Source organism: Ascaphus truei, chromosome 9 (assembly GCF_040206685.1).
Source record: "Ascaphus truei isolate aAscTru1 chromosome 9, aAscTru1.hap1, whole genome shotgun sequence".
Classification (NCBI taxonomy): Eukaryota; Metazoa; Chordata; class Amphibia; order Anura; family Ascaphidae; genus Ascaphus; species Ascaphus truei.
In genome coordinates this window covers 10,800,781-10,823,118 of record NC_134491.1, presented here as the reverse complement: position 1 = coordinate 10,823,118, position 22,338 = coordinate 10,800,781, and the positions used below count along the sequence as shown (strand labels likewise).

Below are 22,338 nucleotides of genomic sequence, written 5' to 3'. Positions count from 1 at the left end.
AAAAGCAAATTGAAAAGATAGTTTTCTTCAACAAAATGCCTTTAACTTAAAAGTAGCTTCAGTAATATGGCTTAACCAACCCCTGTGGTTCTAATACAACCCAGTTCCCCAAGTGTTCTAAAGAAGGCTTACTTTCCTGGAGGTTCAAAGGGAAGTTAATTAGATTATCCAGGGTGTAGGTCCCATGGTCAGATGGTGGCGCAGGGAACCCAGGAATGAGACAAGCAAACATACACAGCTGCTCCCAACTGCAGTTGTTCTGAAGTGCTTGAAGCCACAGGAGGAACAAGCGCAGTCCTTCAAGGCGGATCTGAGGAGCAATACAATAATAGGATGGCTGGAACAAATGCCCAAGGAAGACGCTTGCGTTAGCAGTAAACTACGGTATACCCTGGCGCAGATAATAGTAGCGATATTTACATTTAGTAGCATGCATTCAGAATATGAATGATTTGTGGGAACTAAAGCAATGTGGAGGGATTCTGATCGTTCTATTATCATCATATACTAAACATTTGGTTATTAGGACATACAGTATGAGAAATATTTTTTTACCTTGTTTTCACCAACCAATATTGTTAGTAAAGTAGATTAAACTCGTGGAATGCTAAGGGTTGAATATATTAGATTGAAGCTCTTGGGGAAGGGACTCCTATACTCCAATACTACAATGCTTACCTTTATCTATCATGCACGTATCGGTTTTATTCTTCCCTGCATTATATCTTTTATATTAATCTCTGCCTACATAGTTGTCTCTATGTAAATAAAATAAATACAAGGGCACCCTTACAAGCTTTGATGCAAGACGTGCTTTTTAAAATAATTCAACATATGCAACTTGTGATTTTATGACAGCAGAAAAATGATCCTGAACCAACATACAGTACTATAGTAATTTACAACATGTTTCTATAAATGCATGCAGAGCTTACTGCTGACAAACAATTAAACATAATAACTGATTCTTTGTTAATTTAGGATTAGAAGTATAAGGCTGTGCTTATAGTGCCTGGCGACGCGACATCACTCCAAATCAAATACATTGACTCCGTTGCAAGCGCTTATAGTAAGCGCGACGACAAAAAAAAAACTTGAAGTCGGGTCTATTTGATTTTTTAGAGACAGCCGCCACATGTGACTGTCTCTAAACCAAATCAGAGACCGCGGCCCGCCCCCTTTCGTGACGTCACTGGCGACAGTCGCTGCAAATTTAATTATAACGTAGCGAGTGGCGACGGCATTGGTCGCCATCGCCAGCACTATAAGCGCGGCCTTAGCCTCTGGGAAAAGTTCTTAAACCATATCAAAGTAGCATTAGAGTTTAGAGAGAAAGAAACAGATAAAAGGAGATTGGACAAGAGAAAGTTATTCGAAAATTAAATACACAAAACAACCACATGCATGTTTGAATACCCCTATGGCAGCGCTCATTAACTGGCGACACGTGGACTAAATGCAGCCCGCAAAGGGACAGACTGAGCCTCTGATTCAGCCACCTTTGCCAAAGCAGAGATATGCTGAAAACCTGACGTTTTAAGTTAAGGTAGTGTGTGTGTGTGTGTGTGTGTGTGTGTGTGTGTGTGTGTGTGTGTGTGTGTGTGTGTGTGTGTGTGTGTGTGTGTGTGTGTGTGTGTGTGTGTGTGTGTGTGTGTGTGTGTGTGTGTGTATATGCGTGTATGTGTGCGTGCGTATGTATGTATGTGTCCCTTCTACTCGTAAATGTTTTCTGTCCCTTTGGATAACTAGTTCAAGAGCCCTGCCATAGGATCCATCGTCTAATCAAATAAACACACAATGTAAATATCAACAATTTTACCTTTAAGGAGTTCCCAGTATGAAGCAGTTTTTTCAATATCAGGCCTTAAAAGAAAAATGTATTTGCACATCAGCAAGATCATTGTGAAATATATGGTACATTACTGCAGTCTGTCTTTCAAATAATTGCACTGAAATATGTTAGAAAGATAATTGATTAGGTTTAAAAAAGGCATGTCAATAGTTTAAAAAATTGGATACTTATCCTATATTCATAGCTCTTTGATTCAGAAAGTGGGAAAAAATTAATACAAGTGAAATATTTGCCAATTATATTTGTTAAGGGTAAAAAAATCCTAAATGACTCAAGCGAAGGCAATTAGACTTTTTCCTGGGTCAATGCTCTTCCTTTGTTTCAACTTATTTTTGTGTATTAATGTATACCATTCTTTTCAAAAAGAGGTCTAACCTTTTCGTAAATATATTTACTGTTATGCCGTCACTACAATAGCTATGTAGGCAAATTCCACATTATCACAGTGTTTACAGTAAAGAACAATTTCCATTGCTGCTGGCAAAATCTGATCTCTAATCTCAAGTGATAACTCAGTGTGATTTGTAATGCCCTTGAATATCCCTTGGACTGACCTTGGATTTATTTGTAGATACTGTACTGTAGTAATCATAACCCCTTTTAGAGGTCTCATTTCTAATATAAGCAATCCTAACTTGGATATTCTTTCCTAACAAGCCATAATGCTAATAGCATAAAACTAATGCTATTCCTTTGTTGGCTTCTCTCTGCACTTTTTCCAGTTTTATTAATGTATTTTTTGGTGATGTGTCCAAAGCTGTACTCCATATTCATATGAAGGATTTACACAGGAGCCAAATTATGCTATATTCACTTTCCATTTATATCGCCTTTTATGCATATTATCCCGATAGCCTATGCAGATCCTGACATTAAGCACTATTGCTAAGCCTGCTGTCTACAAGTACTCCTAAATCCTATTCCATCAAGTATTGACCTAATTTTCTCCCATTAAGTTTATATATAGCAAATTATTGCTGCTTCCTAAGAAAATAACCTTACATTTATTTGCATTAAACCTGCTCTACGAATGTACCTGCCAAGGGTTCTAGTTGATCAAAGTCCTTCTGCAGAGAAATGTAATCCAACTCTGATTGTATAACCTATTAGTGTAAACAGTAAAGATTGAGAAGTTGCGCTCCATTCCTAGCTCAAGTTCATTAACATCTTAAAAAGCATTGGCCCCACTAGTGAAGCTTGAGACAATCCACAAACCCAATCTGAATGTGTTCCGTTTATACCAACTCAGCGCTTCCTGTCCTTCAACCAGTTCTATACATAGGGGCACATACAGACCAATATTCTTAATGTTGTACATTTACACAATACTTTTTGAGATCTCGTGGCTATATATGATATACCTCCATGCATCTACCTTATTCCATTTAGGACGTTTAATATTTAGATGAGCGGTGGAATTTCTCTTTATGCTAATGTTGTACATTACAATTTGTTATATAATTGTGTGCACAAGACAGAGAACCCCAATGCTACATCCAACATGACTGATAATTGAAGAACATAAGTATTTAACTATAAGGCTGCGCTTATAGTGCCGGCGACGCGACTCCGCGGCAATACAAATGCATTGCCGCTGTCGCGTGCGCTCATAGTAAGCGCAACGCGACGGATTGGTCACGATCGCTGGAAGTCATCTCTATTTGATTTTCCAGCGACCGTCGCGTTGCCGGCACTACAGGCGTAGCCTAAGATGCGTCACATACCCAGTAGCACTCCTTTTTCACATAATTATATATACAGTATGGCGAGGTGGGTCTGGGTTTTGAGCTTACATGGGGTGTGTGTATATAATTGTGTTCAGCAGAAGCCTGTGAAAAATCTAAATGAATTGCATTTCCTTAATCTATATTCCTATTTACTTTCCTACCTCAAAGAAACTGGCAAGAGTATTTTGGAATGCCCCATCACTCAAATCTATGCAATAATTGTATTATTCAAAAGGAAGTCCTCAATATTAGGTCTTAATAAACCTTCAAGAAGCTTCCCTACTATTGATGTCAGCCTTACAGATGTCACACTCTGGTTGTCATTTAGCTCCCTTTTTCAAATGGCAACCACATTTGTTTTATGCCAATCTTGTAGTACTGACATGTGGAAATGGAGTCCTTGAATATTAAATATAAGAATCTGGCTACAACAAAGATCCAACAGGAATAAATGTCCAAAAGGATCCAGAGCTCTAGACACAATTTACTCTGTCAGCAATACGAATAAGCAGTATATGAAATCCAGAATCTCCTTTCCAGAGGATGAGTGTAATATGATATAGATAGATAGGATATATATATATATATATATATATATATATATATATATATAATATATAGGGAACCATGTTAAAAATGGTTTTTGAAGCAAAAAGTGGCACTGTGTGCTCATTTGCATGTCATTTCCCAGAATCCCTTGCTGCAGTGGAAGTGCTGTGTGCTGGGTGATAATGGGGAAAGGCGGGGTTGCAGACCTGCCTAAGACATGCAGATGAGCATATAGTTGTATTTACATATATATATATATATATATATATATATATATATATATATATATATATATATATATATATATATATATATATATATGATATATAGATATATAGATATACATGCAGGGGTGTTCCTCACAGCAGTGGTGCAGCCTCAGCAATGCAGTAGGAACGAGACAGCACTCAAGAAGTAATTTTCAAAAAGATTGTATCAGAGTAGGTGGCACAAATGCCAACGTTTCGGTCCTCACAGGGGGACCTTTCTCAAGGCAGTGCAACCCTGGGTTGGTGACGTCATCACGTCTTTGGGTGTGTGTACACGGAGTCCTGGGCGTCCCTGCGATCTAGCTAGCTGTATTTTCAGTGCTGGCAACTGCTACATGCTGAGAGCAGAGGACGTGGAGATACTGATAGACTCAGTTCCTTGGCGCCAACTCGTGAGAGGAGCTGGTGGTGGCTACAAGCTGTGCAGATGTAACCTGCATACCTGGGACGCCCCTCAAACTTGCAGATGACTACACAGAGATTTCTCTCCCACGTATGGTTGCTTTTTTTAATCCTTTAAGTGCATTTCCTTTGGGCTCCAGTTTTTTAATAAATGTACTTTATTGTTTAAACAGTTATGTGCTATGGAGCTTGCGCTTCTGTTTGTTTGTTGTATGTATGTATGTATGTATGTATGTATGTATGTATGTATGTATGTATGTATATATATATATAAACACTTAATAGGGAGAATAGCGCCTTGTGGTATCTCACCATAGAGGAATATGGCACATTAAACATGTCCCATGATAAAGACATTGAAATGTGTAACATAATTCAAGGGGGACCAAAAAGAGTTAACTCGTATACGTAGACCTAAGATCACAACTAAGATCCTTAAGGAGTCTTGGGTGTATGCCATCGGGGCCGGGAGGGGGAGAGGGAGAGAGGGAGAGAGGGAGAGGGGGAGAGAGGGAGAGAGGGAGAGAGGGAGATATATATATTTTTTTTTGTTTGTTTTTTTAAGCCGCCTTTACACTTGTTCCTGTGTTAACCAATTGTTAATCTTAGGGTTGTAGTTTCCGTCTGCTGTAATATGTTTGCAAGAGGCTGTTCTAAAGTATATACAGTGACATAATTTAATACCTCTGCTTCTCCTTATTGACAATAATTTGCTTGCCTATCTCAAGGATCCTAAATACTGCATTGTCTTTTCTAATCCTTTTGCTAATAATACACTTAAAGAAATTATTTGCATCAAATCTTCGTTTCCATTGCAATCCATTTCAATTTGACTTTATTCTATTTTGATTATCTATTTGCAACTTGTGTTGCATTCCCCAGAATTCTGAAATTATTACATTGTACCTAAAAAGGTACGTTTACTTGCTGCAAGTTATGACATTGTGCCGCCCAGATACAGAGCAGAGAGGCAGAGCCCAGATGATCAAGGCTGCAATGTACAGCAACTACCAGGGCAAATGGCCCTTTCATCTAGCACATACTAAAACCACGGCACTTCAATGCAGTCTATCAAAAAAATTCCAGTTTTCACTGGGCTAAAAATGTGGATCCTTCTTTGAAAATGTGTTTTAAAGTGTTCTGTGTAATGTCACTCGTTATACAAAGCTACAGGTCATCTGTTGGAGGTCTCGGTCAGACTCTATCACATCTCCTACACAGGTCCTTGGCATCCTCCATTATAATCTTGGTGATCCCAGAACCCTCTAGGCAACATCTCAATGCCAGAAGAGAAGCGAACAAGATCACCGTTGTTTGATGTTTAAACCTCCAATCGGTTTCAGCAGCACCCATAATTTACAAACAGGACAGAGGGGATCAGAGGCATTCAATACAAGAGAGGAAGGAAACATTACACCATATGCTAATTTTTTTATATTGAGAATCTGTTGATGTCCCAATTAATGCAGTAAATTCAAACACTGAAAAACCTTAAATTAACCAATCAGATGAAGAAACAAACACAGGGCGCACCACAGTTAAGATAAAATATATTGTACAGCATAAATAAAGCAAGTGAGAACGTACCTATGAGATGTCTGCAGTTCAGTGGGTACATGAAACGATGTGTCTGTGCTGCCTTGTTGGTGATTAGGGAGCTGGGAGACAGTGTAGTGCTCGAGACATTGGGTCCCGCGTACTGGGGTCAGCTGGTGCCTCGGCGCTGATCTGCCTCTTCCGGGTTTGCTTAGCCCGTATACTGCAGTCTGACGCTTCTCCTTCGCTGCCTAATTTTACAGTGTCTTCCCTGACACAAAAAGCAGTTACACAGGAAAAATCTGATGCTCTACCACAACGCGCAGCACACACTAATGTGCTTTGTCAGTACTACACTGTCTCACAGCTCCGTAATCACCAATAAGGCAGCATGGACACATCGCTTTAAGAACTCACTGAACTACAGACATCTCATATGCAAGTTCTCACTTGCTTTATTTATGCTGTACAATATATTTTATCTTCACCTTTGGTGCGCACTGTGTTTCTTTCTTCTATGGTTGTTCCGCCTACAGAGCTGGTCTTCGGTGGTTCTTTGTGGAGGAGGGGAGTGCTTCCACACACGGGAGCTGCAAGAAGGGGGAGTTGATTTACATCAGGACTTTTAGAAAGTATGAGCGCAGATCAAAACTTTCCTGCTAACCAATCAGATGAAGTTACTGAGACGCCAATGAATAAATCAGCACATCGTATGAATATTCTGTCCAACCCCTAAAGAGTATTTGGAAAAAAAAAATTAATTAAAAAAAAAGGAGAGGGCGCTGACTGATGATGGCTTTCACCAAATATTGCTTAACCCTACAGAGGCGAGTGTATATCCAGTTTTGGAACCATTTGAAATGCCATTGTGTTTTTTGTAGCCCAGACTCCTCTATAATAAAACACAAGACATTTTTCTGCTGATAAATCGATGGAGTATACTATAAAACTTACCCCCTCAAATGTTCATTAAGTTCATTGCTAAACATATGGTACATTACCGCAGTTTTTCTTCCAAATAAGAGCACTGAGCAATATGTTCGATCGATAGTAGAAAGATAGTAAATTCGGTTAAAAAAAAGAAGCATGTCCATTGAGTTCAACCCTTGTTAAATTATATTTGGGCAAGATACTCATCCTATGTTTAGAGTTCTCTTGATCCAGAAGGCAGCAATTTATACCAGTGAAACATTTGCCAATTATGTTTCAGAAGGGGGGAAAAAGACTTCATGACTCAAGCAAAGGAAATCAGACTTCTCTGGTACACAATCCTTTAAACCAAAACACGTAATGTTTCTGCTCATAATTTGATGGAGTATTGAGGAAGTAATATTGCTGAAATTAATATACCGTTGAAATTACTGAAAAGGACTGGGGGAGTTTATGGAGAGGAAATTGTTAGCAGTGTGCGGAATCCATCTTGTCTGTGTGTGTGTTATATGTCAGTATGCATGTTGATGTAAGAATGAACTTTGCTCCAGAGGGAGGGGGGGGTAGAGGATATGGACTGTGCCTTGTTGCTCAAACACTCAAGTGTTTTGGTCAGCTAAAAGAACCAGTTTTGGGTAGATGTATTTATCTTTGGAGTCAGCCTTGGATAGATAAGAAGACCTGCTTGTTTGGTTTAGAAGAGGATTATCCTCTCGTGTACAGGGAATGCTGTGATATGATGTCATTATATTCTGCCTAGTAACCTATGTTAAACAAAGGAATCTAACATGTATTGAAAGCCTGCTCGGGCCCTCGCCTGGCAGAGTGTCTACTGGACAACTTTCGTGTCTGATCATACTCTGTGCTGAACGAGCAGGCAATAAACTTCTCATTATCAAGCAAACCTGTATTTGTGAGTTTGCCAACATTGATAGCATACTACTTTACATACCCACCCAAATGTCAAGTTAAAGCACATGCTCAATAGGCATATTCTAAAAGTAACAAAAACACCACAAAACAAAATTGCTGACGATTATCTAAATTGACCTATTAAAGCCATATTTTTGCTGCTGACAAAATGAGTTAGTCAGTTACTGAGTCTATCTTTTTTCGGGCTGTGGGTTTATGCAACTTGCATAAGTAACTAAGCACCATAATAAGTATGAACATCTAAACTACAAACATAGCCGCCATGGTCAGCAATTGACCCTCCACAGCCATATTGTTTCCCCAGTGGACTCCTAGTCTACCACGGGATAATCGTGCCAGAAACTAGGGTGTCTGAACCAGCAATGAGCATGAGGGTACTCCACGATTCAAGATAAAATGAATACATATTTATATAGCCGACATTGTTGCTTTAATGGCTTATCATATTTGTGACCCAAACTCGTGATGGCATAAACAAAGACTGCGCAGTGCGTACAAGTTTCCATTAGTGACCAAGCAGGGGCTCATGGAAGTAGTGTGGCAAGTCCAAAGGTGGATTTGGTCACAGTCTGAATTTAGGGCTCATCTCAGGATGCTAGAAATGTCCCAATGAAGGCCATTTTCATGACCTGAAATATTAACTTTCATTAATAATTTTTACAACGTCTACAACTATTAGAGGATTTTCTACTTAAGTGGGATAAAACAGAGTTAAAAAAAAGAAACAAAAAACACTATTTTTGATTGTGTAAATGGAAATCGATTTTTAAATGAAACAATGATTGCTCATTTGCTTGGGATGCAAACAACCCACAAGACAAACTTACTGATGCTGTGATACTGCCATCGCTGGTGGGTCCTCTCAGGGAGAAGTTGCAAAATTTTCTGGGATACAACAAAATAAAGATAAACAATTATTGCGAGGATATCCAAAACCACAGGTTTGAAAACAGAAAAGTATAAACACACTATCTTCACTGATAACTTTATCCGGAGAAACAAAAATAAAGCAATATCTACAGCTTGGAGAAGAGGAGGGAGAGGGGGGATATGATTTGGTGAAACGGAAGGGAAGGCGGAAGCATATTTCAGAGAAAGAACATGAGGTCATACATTGAATCTGGAGGGCGGGAGGCTCTTGGAAATGTAAAATACTTCTTCACAGGGTAGTAGATTTGTGGAATAGCCTCCCAACAGAGGTGGTAGATGCCATCACTGTAAGGTAGTTAAAAATGCTTCTGATACACAAAGACTCAGGTTTCACCGCGGATTGCGTAATGGGCAGGCCAAGTGGTTCTAATCTGTCCTCAATGTCTATTTATATGGTTATTTCTTCATTTTATACAGTATCCATTACTATATAAAACAAATTTAATTCATAAGCAGTATAAAAAAAATATGTACTTGCTATCCAAAACTTCATACATAGGTTTAGTAAAGGGTTGTGTCATAACCTTGATTAAGATCCCTTTTGCGGTATGGTTCTATGATTAAAGTTTGTTAAGATTTATTAGGTGATTCAAATACTTGTGTTCGGTATTGAAAAACATATAGTATGTCGAACATCTGAAAAACATGCTTTGTGTTTACGGTGTTAGATCTATTTGCTGTACAGAGCAATTGTATTATTATATTGTCTGTTGGTAATGTAGCATAGCATAGATAATAATGAGTACTTTATTATTGTATTTGAGGCACAATACATTCCCGCACACTCAGATCTTACAACACAACTTTAAAACAGACTGAGGTCAGCTAGTAGTAGTTCTTATGTCACTACAGAGGCAGATGCCTTTACACGCCGTAAAGTTCTCCTCGACAGTTATGTCCAAATTAGAATGGTTCAATTCTTACATGCCAAAGATGCAGTATGTGACCTGTCACCTATATTGGCATCATCTTGAAAGTCATACTGAGAGCTATGTGTCAAAGTCTCTTTGGCTGCAAAACTGCACCGTATTTAATCACTAAATTCCATTGCATCTTTTGGGACTTTCCTCTGATAAATCTGGAACAATTTCTTGCTCCTGTTTTGCCTGATACACAGTGTTTTATTTAGTCATAGAACCTGATTTCACTATGAAAATACTTTAAATAAAACGATTGGCATCAAACAAATATGCTGTCACACAATTACAGTAATTGTACCTCAAAAATAAACAGGATGGCATCTAGTTCCTCCCTTTGAGACTTGTGACCTAGAGAAAAACGAAATGAAATTAAAAAAACTGCACCACACACAGTTTACCATCTCCACATAATTACAAAAAGGTACAAATAGTCACACAATTAAAAGGTACTTAAGCTTAAGAAAAGCAAGTCCATTGTTCAAATGTTCTTTAGATATTTGAATTATTGCTATGAAACACAATATAAGATGACAAATATGTAAATGTCTGGGGACTTTCGGAAATGCACCTACACAAAAAAAGGCATCCAGTGTCCCTCCGAAACGTCATATGTACAGAGGGACCACAAAAAAAGCAGCAGACATGTTTAATTCATCACCACAAGAGTCCTGAGCTTGTAACTTTCTAGCACAGTATTCACTCTGACTAATTTTCACACTTACTGGGTGAGGTCTCTGCAAGATTTGACTCGGGTCAATTCTTCCGGCTTAAGTTCAACATGTCTTGAAGAGAGAACAGAGTGATCCTATTGACCAATGTCTACAAACATTAGTTATTTTGAGGGTGTCATCTCTAAACAATAACTTGCTTGTACTATATTCCAATAAAACAACATGTAACATACACAATGTCAGATAAAGTAGGAACACAAAGGAGAAACTAAAAAGGAGAGGAGACAATCAAGGAAGGCTATAAACAGAACATCCCCTCTGTTTCTTCTTCCCATCCTACACCTCTTCCTAACTCTCCTCCTGCCTTCCTTGACTCTTTTTCCACTGTCTCAGAGGAGGATGTGTCGCTGTTGATCGCCACTTCTCCCTCTACCACTTGCCCTCTTGACCCCATTCCCTCCCATCTCCTAAAACCTCTTGCTCCTACTATAATCCCTACGCTCACACACATTTTTAACTCCTCCCTCTGCTCTGGAACCTTTCCATCCTCCTTCAAACATGCAACAGTCATACCATTACTCAAAAACAGCAAGCTTGACCCTACCTGTCTTTCTAACTATCGACCTGTCTCCCTCCTGCCTTTTGCCTCTAAACTCCTTGAACGTCTTGTATTCTCTCGCTTGCTCCATTTTCTCAACACCTATTCTCTCCTAGACCCTCTACAATCTGGCTTCCGCACTGCTCACTCCACGGAAACAGCCCTCACTAAAATAACTGACGACCTCCATGCTGCCAAAGACAGAGGTCATTACACTCTGCTCATATTACTCGACCTCTCTGCATCATTTGACACCGTGGACCACCCTCTTCTCCTTCACATTCTCCATACTCTTGGTATTCGGAACAAAGCTCTATCCTGGATCTCATCCTACCTCTCCCATCGTACTTTCAGTATCTCTTCTGCTAACACCTCCTCCTCCTCTATTGATCTCTCTGTGGGGGTACCCCAGGGCTCTGTCCTGGGACCTCTTCTCTTTTCTCTGTACACACTCTCTCTAGGTGACCTAATAACATCTTTTGGGTTTAAATATCACCTCTATGCTGACAACACACAAATATACTTTTCAACACCTGACCTTACACCTGCTATACATACCAAAGTTTCTGAATGTCTCTCTGCTATATCATCCTGGATGGCCCTCCGTCGCCTTAAACTCAACATGGCTAAAACAGAGCTCCTCATACTTCCTCCCAAACCTGGCCCTACTACCTCCTTCCACATTACTGTTGGAACTACGATCATCCAGCCAGTAGCCCAAGCACGCTGCCTAGGGGTCACACTCGACTCCTCTCTCACATTCGCCCCTCACATTCAAAACATTTCTAAAACTTGTCGCTTTTTCCTCTGCAATATAACAAAGATACGCCCTTTCCTCTGTTGCTCGACTGCTAAAACTCTGACTCAGGCCCTCATTCTCTCCCATCATGATTACTGTAACCTCCTGCTGTCCGGCCTTTCTGCCTCTCACCTGTCTCCCCTACAATCTATCCTAAATGCTGCTGCCAGAATCACTCTACTCTTTCCTAGATCTGTCTCAGCATCTCCCCTCCTGAAATCCCTCTCCTGGCTTCCAATCAAATCCCGCATCTCACACTCCATTCTTCTCCTCACTTTTAAAGCTTTACACTCTTCTGCCCCTCCTTACATCTCAGCCCTAATTTCTCGCTATGCACCACCCCGACTCTTGCGTTCTGCTCAAGGATGTCTTCTTTCTACCCCTTTTGTATCTAAAGCCCTCTCCCGCCTTAAACCTTTTTCACTGACTGCCCCACACCTCTGGAATGCCCTTCCCCTCAGTACCCGACTAGCACCCTCTCTATCCACCTTTAAGACCCACCTTAAGACACACTTGCTTAAAGAAGCATATGAATAGCACTGTGAACATTCTGAACACATGATACATAAAGCTTGGCCCCCTGCAGATGCACTTACCAGAACTCCCTCCTACTGTCTCTGTACGTTCTCCCTACCTATCAATTAGATTGTAAGCTCCTCGGGACAGGGACTCCTCTTCCTTAATGTTATGTTTGTCTAAAGCACTTATTCCCATGATCTGTTATTTATATTATCTGTTATTTATTCGATTACCACATGTATTACTACTGTGAAGCGCTATGTACATTAATGGCGCTATATAAATAAAGACATACAATACAATACAAAATGGGAGGAAGGAAGCAACTAAATATGAAAATAAGAGACTACAGGAAAAAAACAAGGAAGAGAAGATTGAAACGGTAAGTTGTGGTGATTTAAACAAGAAAAGAGTGAGGGAAAAAAAATGATAGTTGAAAAGGATTTCAGTTCACATTTGACAAAACAGGTTGGGATCCTTAGATTAAAGGGGAAACCCCTCCTAGGGCCAAACTGTACTAATGCCAGTCACATGTTTAAGGCTGCGCTTATAGTAGAAGCTGCGGCAAGTACTTGAAGTCCATCACAGGTGCCCATAGTGGTGCGACCGTGACAGCGCTATGCAGCGACCAAAATCGCTGTAGTCAAGAGAATTTGAGATTTACAGCGGCAGCAACGTGACGTCATTGGCACGTGCGCGGTTCAGCCAATGAGGGCGAACCGCTCACGCCCCCCTTCGCCCTCCCGCACCAAAGTGCAGGAATCGCAATAGCGACAGCTGACGTCAGCAGTCACGTCTCCATAGCCAGTACTATAAGCGCAGCCTGAGGCCTGGGACATAGTGATATGAGGAGCGCTGGGCAGTGCTGACGCTCACGCTCTCCTGCTCAAGCAGGAGATTTTTCGTGTCCCTGCATGAGCGTCAGCGAGCGCGCTTGTGTGCCGGGCCTGGAGGCGGGGCTATGGCGCCACGTCACGGCGCCGACGACAAGGACTGCCATTGGCTTCTGGCAGTCACGTGACCGGCCCTGCGCTTCCCTCAGCGGCAAAATTTAAACTTGCCTGTCTCCTGCATTTCCACACGCCTCCGCACGCCTGCGGAAGCGCCGTGTAAAGTCACGCTGATAGGGATAATGTTTCCCCTCAGCGCGGCTCAGCGCGCCTCAGCACGGTCTTTTTGACCATGTCCGAGGCCTAAGAGTTTACATCTGCGTGATTTGTGAACACCTTTAAGTATTTTTAAAACAATGTTTTAATGTTATTATGTAAACAGGTTGAGCAGAAACTTGGGAGGGGTGTGATGTCCTCCAACTGCTCCCTTTTGTCTGATGTCACTGTGTTCAACAAGTTCTTGTACAGCCAGAGCCCCCCTTTCTTCTTGCCCCTTATCTTTTTTTGACCCTTTGACAAGGACAAGCTGTGCTAAGACTAAAGAAAACACATGGAGGTCCACTAAGAATTCAACTTGTAATTAATTTCACAAAAAAATGAAAGCGGCCTTTGCTATTCACATGGTTATATTTACGGAAACCAATTCAACTGTTAACATTCTTTGCGTGGGATTGCACCTTCAATGCTTTATTATCAAATAATTATATACTGATGCCACACATACAAGGAATGGATGACGGGGGTTATGGACTAAAGAGCCATAGCAATACATTTTCTGCAGTAGTAGTGACTAGATTTAAATTATTCCCAAATAGAGAAGGCAAGAAGTGTAGATTTAATGCCGTTTGTAATACTTTTAGCGACACTATTCCAGTACCAAACATTTTCTAATTGTCTTCCTGGTTCCTCTGGCAGTAAAAAAGTTAAAAAAGGTAAAGAACACAAACCTTTATATATAGGATTAATTATAGGGGGTTATAATGGACTATTTTATACAGAACACGTTTCAAAGGAGGAGGAACTGATAATAGTCTAGAACAGTGGTTTGCAATCTGTGTTCCGTGGAACTTTGGGTTCTATAAGAGATTTTAAAGAGTTCCAGAGCATATGCAGCAATGTCTTATAGCAGGCTATGGAGTTACATGCAGAACTCCAGCCCACTCATACAAAACAAGCCTTCATACACAGTTAGGCTATAAAATATCACTGCATATGCTCCAAAGCTAAAGACCAGAACAGACACCACACAACCCAAACTGAATCATTCAACAGAAGGGATAGAAATCAAAGACTATCAAAACAATAACATCTGCACTGGAAGCCTCATTCGAACACCTGCTCCAATACAAAAAGACAACACGCATACCTCTAGTGGCCACATACAGTACAACCCTTCCCTAGAAGGATGCAAAAAATAATCAAAGATCTGAAACCAATGCTGGCCCAAACCTCCCATCCCGGCAGTCTCAGGCTGCGTCCAGGGTGAATCCAGGCGGGCGGAGGCGCGCTGAGGGAAAGCGGGTGCTTTCCCTGGCCTTAGACCGTGTGCCGTCCGGGGGCGTGCCGGGGGGGGGGGGGGGGGCTGTGACGTCACCGGGCTGGTTCGCCCTCATTGGGTGAACCGCTCACGTGACCGACCCTGCGCTCCCGTGAGCGCCAAAACAAAAATTTTCTTAAGACCCACGCTTCCGCACACTTGCGGAAGCATGCGCGAGCCCCTGCTAAAGCCGCTCTCATTGCAGCTGCAGGGGCTCACTGCCGAGCAGCAGCGTGCCTCAGCATGGGTCAGCGCTTAGGCTGACCATGCCCGAGGCCTCAGTTAGAAGTTAGTCAACCGAAAACGTCATAATAGACTCAAGGATGCTGAGAATGGCACAAGACCATGCAACAACACACACAGCAAACATATATGCCAAGATCCCTGTTAATATGTAATTCTTTGATGCTTGTCTGCCCCGCAGCAAACATTCCTCTCCACAGATGCCGAAAGCTCTCTCTCGAGACACCTTGTAAATATTCAATGTGAGCAGAGAACAGCGGGCCCGGAGTCAAGCAAAATGAATGAGACACATGCGGCTCTGTATCAAATCACTAGACTGTTTATTACAGATAACAAGTAGAGTTATATAGACAAAAAGGGTCCTAGAGGTATTTTGCTGAAGCGTCTTAGAGGTATTTGCTGATGTTCTCTACCTAATTTATTGCTACATAGATTAAATGTTGCTTACCACTTATTTCTAGGGAGTGAGGGGAGGAAGAAAAGGGGGATGTGGGAGTATAAGGGAAAAAGGCTTTGTTTATAACAAGCTAACATTTTTCTCTTATCTTCAAAGCTAAAAGTTCTAGGAGACTTGCCAGAGCACCTGATCACATTTTAAAGCAGTACACATTTTAAAAGTAAAACTGGGACAAGGGGAAACAAAATGGTTACTAAAATATATATATTAGAACAAAGGGAACACAATGGTTACTGAAATATATATTAACAATCCCACAGGCAGTCACAAACATGGAACATTCAAGGTTAAAGGATCATACTGTTGCACATCCAGGAATGTGGTATATATGATTCAGTACAGCAAATGTGACCAAGAATGCTACATTGGTGAAAACAGCATGAACCTACACAAACACACAATAACACACCATGAAAAAGGGATAATACACTCCACTGGGACACCACTTCTCAAATTTAAACATCTAAATCCCCCTCCACCAGCCCCCTTTCACACGGCTGATAGATGTATTGTCCTATATGCTCTCCCCATTTCGAACTATTTCTTTCATTCATTCATTTATTGCCGTCTCGGTTTATTTACCATTCCCTCTGCCATTCCTTCTCAACCTCACCTGCCTAAGATTTTACATCAGTGTTAAACTCATAGAATGTTTTGTAAATTAAGATTGCTTGACCTGAGTGAGAGTATAAGGCAGCGGTGCGCAAACTGGGAGGCGCGACCCCCAAGGGGGGCGCGAGACTGCCGGCGGGGGGGCGCGGGGTTTACAGAGGCCCCGCGCGCTTCCCGAAGGCACTTAAATTAAGTGCCGGGGGAGCTGCAGGGCCTCTGTAAACCTTTAGTTACCTAGGCTCCGGCAGCTTCCTTCCTGCGTCAAAATGACGCCGCGAGGTCATGTGTCGTCACGTTGCTATGGCAACGTGACGTCATGACGCCAGAGAGCAGGTAAGTGGGAGTTAGGGGAGGGCGCGGGAGTGAGGGGACCGCCGGCAGGGGGGTACAGGGAAAAAAGTTTGCGCCCCCTTGGTATAAGGCTAAGGCCCCGCTGTACGCGCCGGCGCGCCCACACTGCGTCCAGGCGGCGCGTGCACGGCACTTCACCGCTATATGCGGTCTTTAGGGAGCCGGTTTTTGCAGCGGGGTGCATGGCCAAAACGGCAGCAGCAGCGGGAAGAGGTCTGACCTACTGCATAGACAGCTTTGCCACGAGGGTGAGACGAGGGATGGGGCCCGATGAGGGGGGATACCAAAATTAACTCTGCAAAAGTTAATTTGATCATTGACTCGTTTGTAGAAGGGGCAAACAATGTAGTAGCTTCTCATCAGTACTGCTGTGGGGGGTGCAGTACAGATCTGTAGAGAGCCCCAGCACGGCTGCCACACACAGACTTCCCTCCCAAGCCGCCTCCCTCCCGTAGCTCCAGACAGCTCCCCTCCTCATTGGCTCTTTGCCACACCACATGACGCGTCGCCGCTCGGGATCACAATCCTCGTGTATCCCCTGCCGGCAGACGCGTCACAGTGCGCAGCGAGCCTTGCAGCAAAGAGGGACTGGGGTCAGCGCGAGAGGCACTCAGGAGCTGGTGAGTGACGCGCACGCAGCCGAGCGCGCCGTCAGATGCAGCGGGACCCAGGCCCAACTCTCGAAAGCTTGTACTAAAATATCAATTTTTAGTGCAAATAAAAATGGCACCACACAATACTGAAGTACTCATTTATTGAGCACAATCTAATCTTTATCATTTAAAAGCTCAAAAGGTTAACATGTTATAGTGCAATTTCATTAACTATAGATTAAATAAAAAGATGTTTATTAAATATATCATCTATATCAGTTTTCAAAAACGATGTTTTTCGTGACCCAGTATAAGAAACATTTTTGCCAGCGACCCAAAGAAAAAATTATAACCTGAGTTCATAAAAACAAGGTAAGAGATACACTAGCTTGAATCTATTTAACTTGGAAAAAAAACTATACACCCCTTCTTGCCTCATACTGAATCCCCCTCCATCACACTCAATGTCTCCCTCCCCTCCACTCTAAACAAACACATACAGTTTACCATGTTGAACGAGGCCTCCGGTTCAGCGTTGGTGAATGCAGAAGTTGGACATGGCTTCCGGGCGGGCCCAACCTGCGGCACCGACCACCGGGGGAATTGGAGTGAAGGCCCGCAGCAGCAGCTGGGGAGACCAGTTGTCCCAGCTTTGACCCCGTGTCGGCGGCCCTGCTGGCCGTGACCCAGTTAATAATCTCCCACGACCCACTAATGGGTCGCGACCCTGAGTTTGAAAAACATGTCTGCGCGCGTGTAATATTCTGGTGTTCTGCAGTCATTAAAAGGCTGCAACTCACTGGTCTAGAACAGGGGTGCGCAAGCTTTTCCCCGTGCGCACCCCTGCCTGCCCTCTTGGGTGCCTCGCACCCCCCCCTGCTCTACCCTGGCGTCATGTGATGTCACGTGCCATGGTAACGCGCGGTCACGTGACCCCGCAACGTCATTTGACGCGGGTTACCAGGATGACGCGTCGCTGGAAGGGAAGGTTAAATGTATTGTAGAGGCCTGGCGCGGGACCTCTATAACTGCCACGCGCCCTCCCCCCAGAAAATCTAGTGCCCCCCAGTTTGCACACCGCTGGTCTAGAATATATGTTAGTAACAGTATTTTAAGTCCTGCAAATCAGAGCTACATTCTTACCTTTTTGTTTTAGAGATGTTTCAATGATCACAAAGTTTTCAAAGAACACGTAATAGATGTGGGAGAAGTTCTGCTCAAAAAACTGCTTGAGGTCAATGGACTCTGCATTCTCTGCAACAGAAAATAGATATGGGTTAGAGCAGTGATTCTCTACCAAAATGCCAGGACACCTTAGCATGACCTTTGGTAAAAGGAGTCACAAGAACGTATTGTATAATAAAAAAATAGAAAGATGACAAAGAATAACGCAACAAAAAGAATAGGATGTGATTTTTAAAGTAGCATTGCCTCTTTGTTTATTTTTTGGTACTAGGTGGTCTCTGGGGATCCCCTGCTTCCTGAGATACTTACATTGGAAGGGGCCCATAGCAGCCCTGGCTGGGTGCAGAAAATGTTTATTTAAAAAGGTCCCGCAGGCCAATAGGACCACGTGACCTTCAAAAAGAGGCAATCCAAGCCATTTTTTTTATACAGGATTGAAGCAGGGGGTATCCGGAGCTGAACCCTATGAATGTGAGCTCCGGGGACCCCTTCTTCCAGAGGTACTTACCTCCGTAGTGGGTGCCAGTAGACACTGCTGGTTCATTATATAGAGAGAAAAGAGAAACAGAAGCGCACTGCCAGGGAGCCAGGTGGTTAAAAAAAATATATATATTTATTGATCAAAATAACATCACCCACCGGGGTAGTGTCGCCCTCCTACGCGTTTCGGACCTGTGGTCCTTTAACAACACTATATGGCTGCTTTCAAAGCTCCCAGGCCCTGCGGGCCAATAAGAAGCCATGACCTCACCCAGTGCAGCTTCCTATTGGCCCATGTGACCTGGGGCTTTAAACTGCAGAAAACTGCAGGAGATACCGGCACACCCTTTGGAGGTAAGTATCTCTGGAAGCAGGGGGATGCCGGAGCTGAAATGAACAAAGAGTTCAGCGCCGGAGACCCCCTGCTTTAATCCTATATTAAAAAAATGAGCAGGGGAAAAAACGGCTTGGATTGCTCTTTTAAAAACAGCAGAGATACTGTAATCTTCCAACGTAAGTAACAAGGTGTCCCGGAGCTGAAATAAACATGGTTCAGCGCCGGAGACCCCCGGCTTCCCATCTAGGGGGGGATACACAATATATTTTTTTTTTTTAAACATCGTTTAAGTCAAAAGAAACCACATAAAAAAAAACCTGAATTAAAATAGTTATGGCATAAAGATTCATGACTGTAAATAACCCAGGACGCCACTTTTTCAAGTATTACAATCTTCATGCTAATTACTGTTATCTTTAAGGTTCCATATGTCAAGTCCACCAAATATTTATATTTTTAAAAATGTTGCTCAACTTCGGGTTACTAAATATTCAGCCAACATTACAAATGCTTAATTTTGAAAAACAACCTTGGTTGTTTTTACAAATCCAACTTGAGTATAACACTTTATGTAAGTAAATATATCTGGGCCTAAGAGGTTATTGGACCTTATTCCCACTCTAGGACGTTTGGCCGCCACCATATAGCCATTAGGACATGTCGCCGGACATTTTGCTTTGATGTCCACCACGCACCCTCGCACACAACGGCCCGCTCCAACATTTAAAGATGGTGCATCAGAGCAGCTGGTCTACCTGCTCCAACAAGCCAGGCAGTGTAGCAGTCCCGTGTGGGACATTTAAACATGCACTTATCAGACCTGGCTTATCGGAGCGGACTGGCTCACGGCGAAATGTCCAGCAGCGACATATCCCGGCGGTGGAACGCCGGGCGCCAAACATCCCATTTTGCCTCTTCCACAGACATAAAAGGAGCACTTGCTCGTAAGACAAGTATACTAATAGCAGTGACAGGTTTAAGGGGTTACATTGTGGGTGATGGATGTCTTTTTTTTACCAATATCTGTCAGTATTTTTAGATACTTTTCTTTATAAGTTAGTTGGTAAACATGGTGAGCTAAGGGTTGGGAGAAGTTTGATTTCCTCTGGCTGCTGCCTTGTCTGACCTCCCTGTATGTTCAATGAGTTTGCAGAGTCAGAAACCCCCTCTCAAACGTTCCACTGCCTTTATGGGCTCTCTGAGAAGGACAGAGTGGGAGAAGGGTAGAGGAGGCACCCTATTAACAAACGCGTCCCCATGCAGAGGCCCCAACGTAACAAATTGTGTTTAGTTCGGAGGGAAACAAAAACAACAAAACACGAATTTAAAAAAAAGGAGCAATCCTCCCATTTTTATTTTTACATACGTGGGAAGCAGACCCCTCCCCCCAAAGCTAGGGATGTCACTTTCAACAGTTTGCAAATATTCCCATGGATTAATTTGAAGTTAATGGCAGCCTCACAGTCTCCCCAGCTACTCTCCAATTCAAGGGTGGTCTTTTCCTCTTATGAAAACACAAGCACAGAAATAGACATGGCATAAACCGCCAATACAGAGGAGAGTGCCAAGAGTCCTATCGGATCAGCACAAAGAATAAACATTCTCTGCTGTGTGTAAAAACAAACAAACAGAAGGTCAAACCTTACATGCTACTGAAATAATTCAAATTCTTTGGCTTAACCATCCAGCCACAGAATCGTTCATCCATACAGGTCAGAGATTGTATTTAAAACAAGTCGTGCCAATATTAAACAAGTTCTGAAACAAAAACACTCCATGGTGCCAGTTCCCTCCTAGCACCGTAATGAACCAATGGCAGCGGCTCATTTAAGAGGTTAAGGCCCTGTTTACCAAGCAGTCTTCTGCCACGAAATACCTTACAGATGACCGTCTTCCAGCACCAACCTCTTATGGTAGAAGACTTGGTATATGTGCCCTTTAATCTTGGTGATAAACATTATTTGCCCATTACTCAAGTAAATTATTTGTATCTCTTTTACAGACATATAACTAGAAACTTACTTTGTAATGTAAAAATGTTTGTATTCTTCTATAGCATTCTACACAACTGTATAGAGAATTTATATTTTAGACGCATGTCCCATATATTACAAAATAGTCTTTGGTGCCTGAGAAACAGGGAAATCAAGTAAGCACCCCCAGATCAAAGGGGCCGATACTGGATTTTGATCCACATGCAGCCACTTCAAAAAGACCAGGGCTCTTGTTCAAATTCCCTGTCTCCTGTTTGATTGAGCATACAGGTACTTGATTATAATGCCTTGACAGGAACAGAGCAAAACAAGTAATTAGCAATTTCCCAAAACAAAACTGAATTATTAAAGTAGAATCGGGCAATATACCAATATAATAGCAATATCACAATAATAAAAATGTTTTGTTAAGTCAATATTGAAATGTATTATCGCCCCGAGGGTCACTGACATTTTACAGATAGTTGGTGATTTGTAGTTAAAGATGAAGCAGCTTTAAAGAAAACACAGCACGGGAGAGTCGCACCTCTCCTTGCCTCCTCACCGGAGGTTATCAGCACCCTCCCTTAGCTCGAGGATTGCTTTTTGCCCTGTGTTTACCCCATTCCGAACACAAATGGTGAACAGAGTCACCTAGATCCCTATTAGCATGCACTCATGGTGCACTAGTACATAGTACAAGGATATAATATCCACTGATAAAAGCAGTACATCACCACCCCGCAGAAGGGCTAACAATAGTGACAGACGTGCAGTCTGTTAAAAAAAGAAAATAACAACTTTAATAAACAATTATGTTCACGCCGAAACAAGTAAAAGTATGTACAAGTGAAAAAATAAATAAAAGAGGAATACAATGATCCCCTGAGGGGAAGGTGCCAAGAGGAAGCTTGTAGGAGGAACAAGCACAATGGCTAATCAGTGATCTTAACCATACTGCTACCAATTGACCTATTGGTCCGGTGAACAAAGCCTCACATATACAAATGAAACCCTACACAGGCGCATACCCACTGGAACAGTA

The 22,338-nt window shown here is 42.2% G+C and overlaps 1 protein-coding gene across 9 annotated transcripts in view; it reads right to left on the bottom strand.

Annotated features, from left to right (window-relative positions):
• Nucleotides 1–22,338, bottom strand: part of RALGAPA1 (Ral GTPase activating protein catalytic subunit alpha 1) — a 234,572-nt gene that overhangs the window by 191,077 nt on the left and 21,157 nt on the right. For 8 of the 9 annotated variants that reach the window (XM_075613327.1, XM_075613328.1, XM_075613331.1 and 5 more), the window contains exons 2-6: nucleotides 18,462–18,572; nucleotides 10,347–10,396; nucleotides 9,026–9,083; nucleotides 1,820–1,863; nucleotides 133–310 (exon numbers count right to left, since the gene is read on the bottom strand). In XM_075613327.1, coding sequence (XP_075469442.1) covers nucleotides 133–310; nucleotides 1,820–1,863; nucleotides 9,026–9,083; nucleotides 10,347–10,396; nucleotides 18,462–18,572 — 441 coding nt within the window. Of the gene's footprint in view, nucleotides 1–132; nucleotides 311–1,819; nucleotides 1,864–2,888; nucleotides 2,956–9,025; nucleotides 9,084–10,346; nucleotides 10,397–18,461; nucleotides 18,575–22,338 lie in introns of those variants that run through there. The other variant, XM_075613332.1, reaches the window with a different exon arrangement.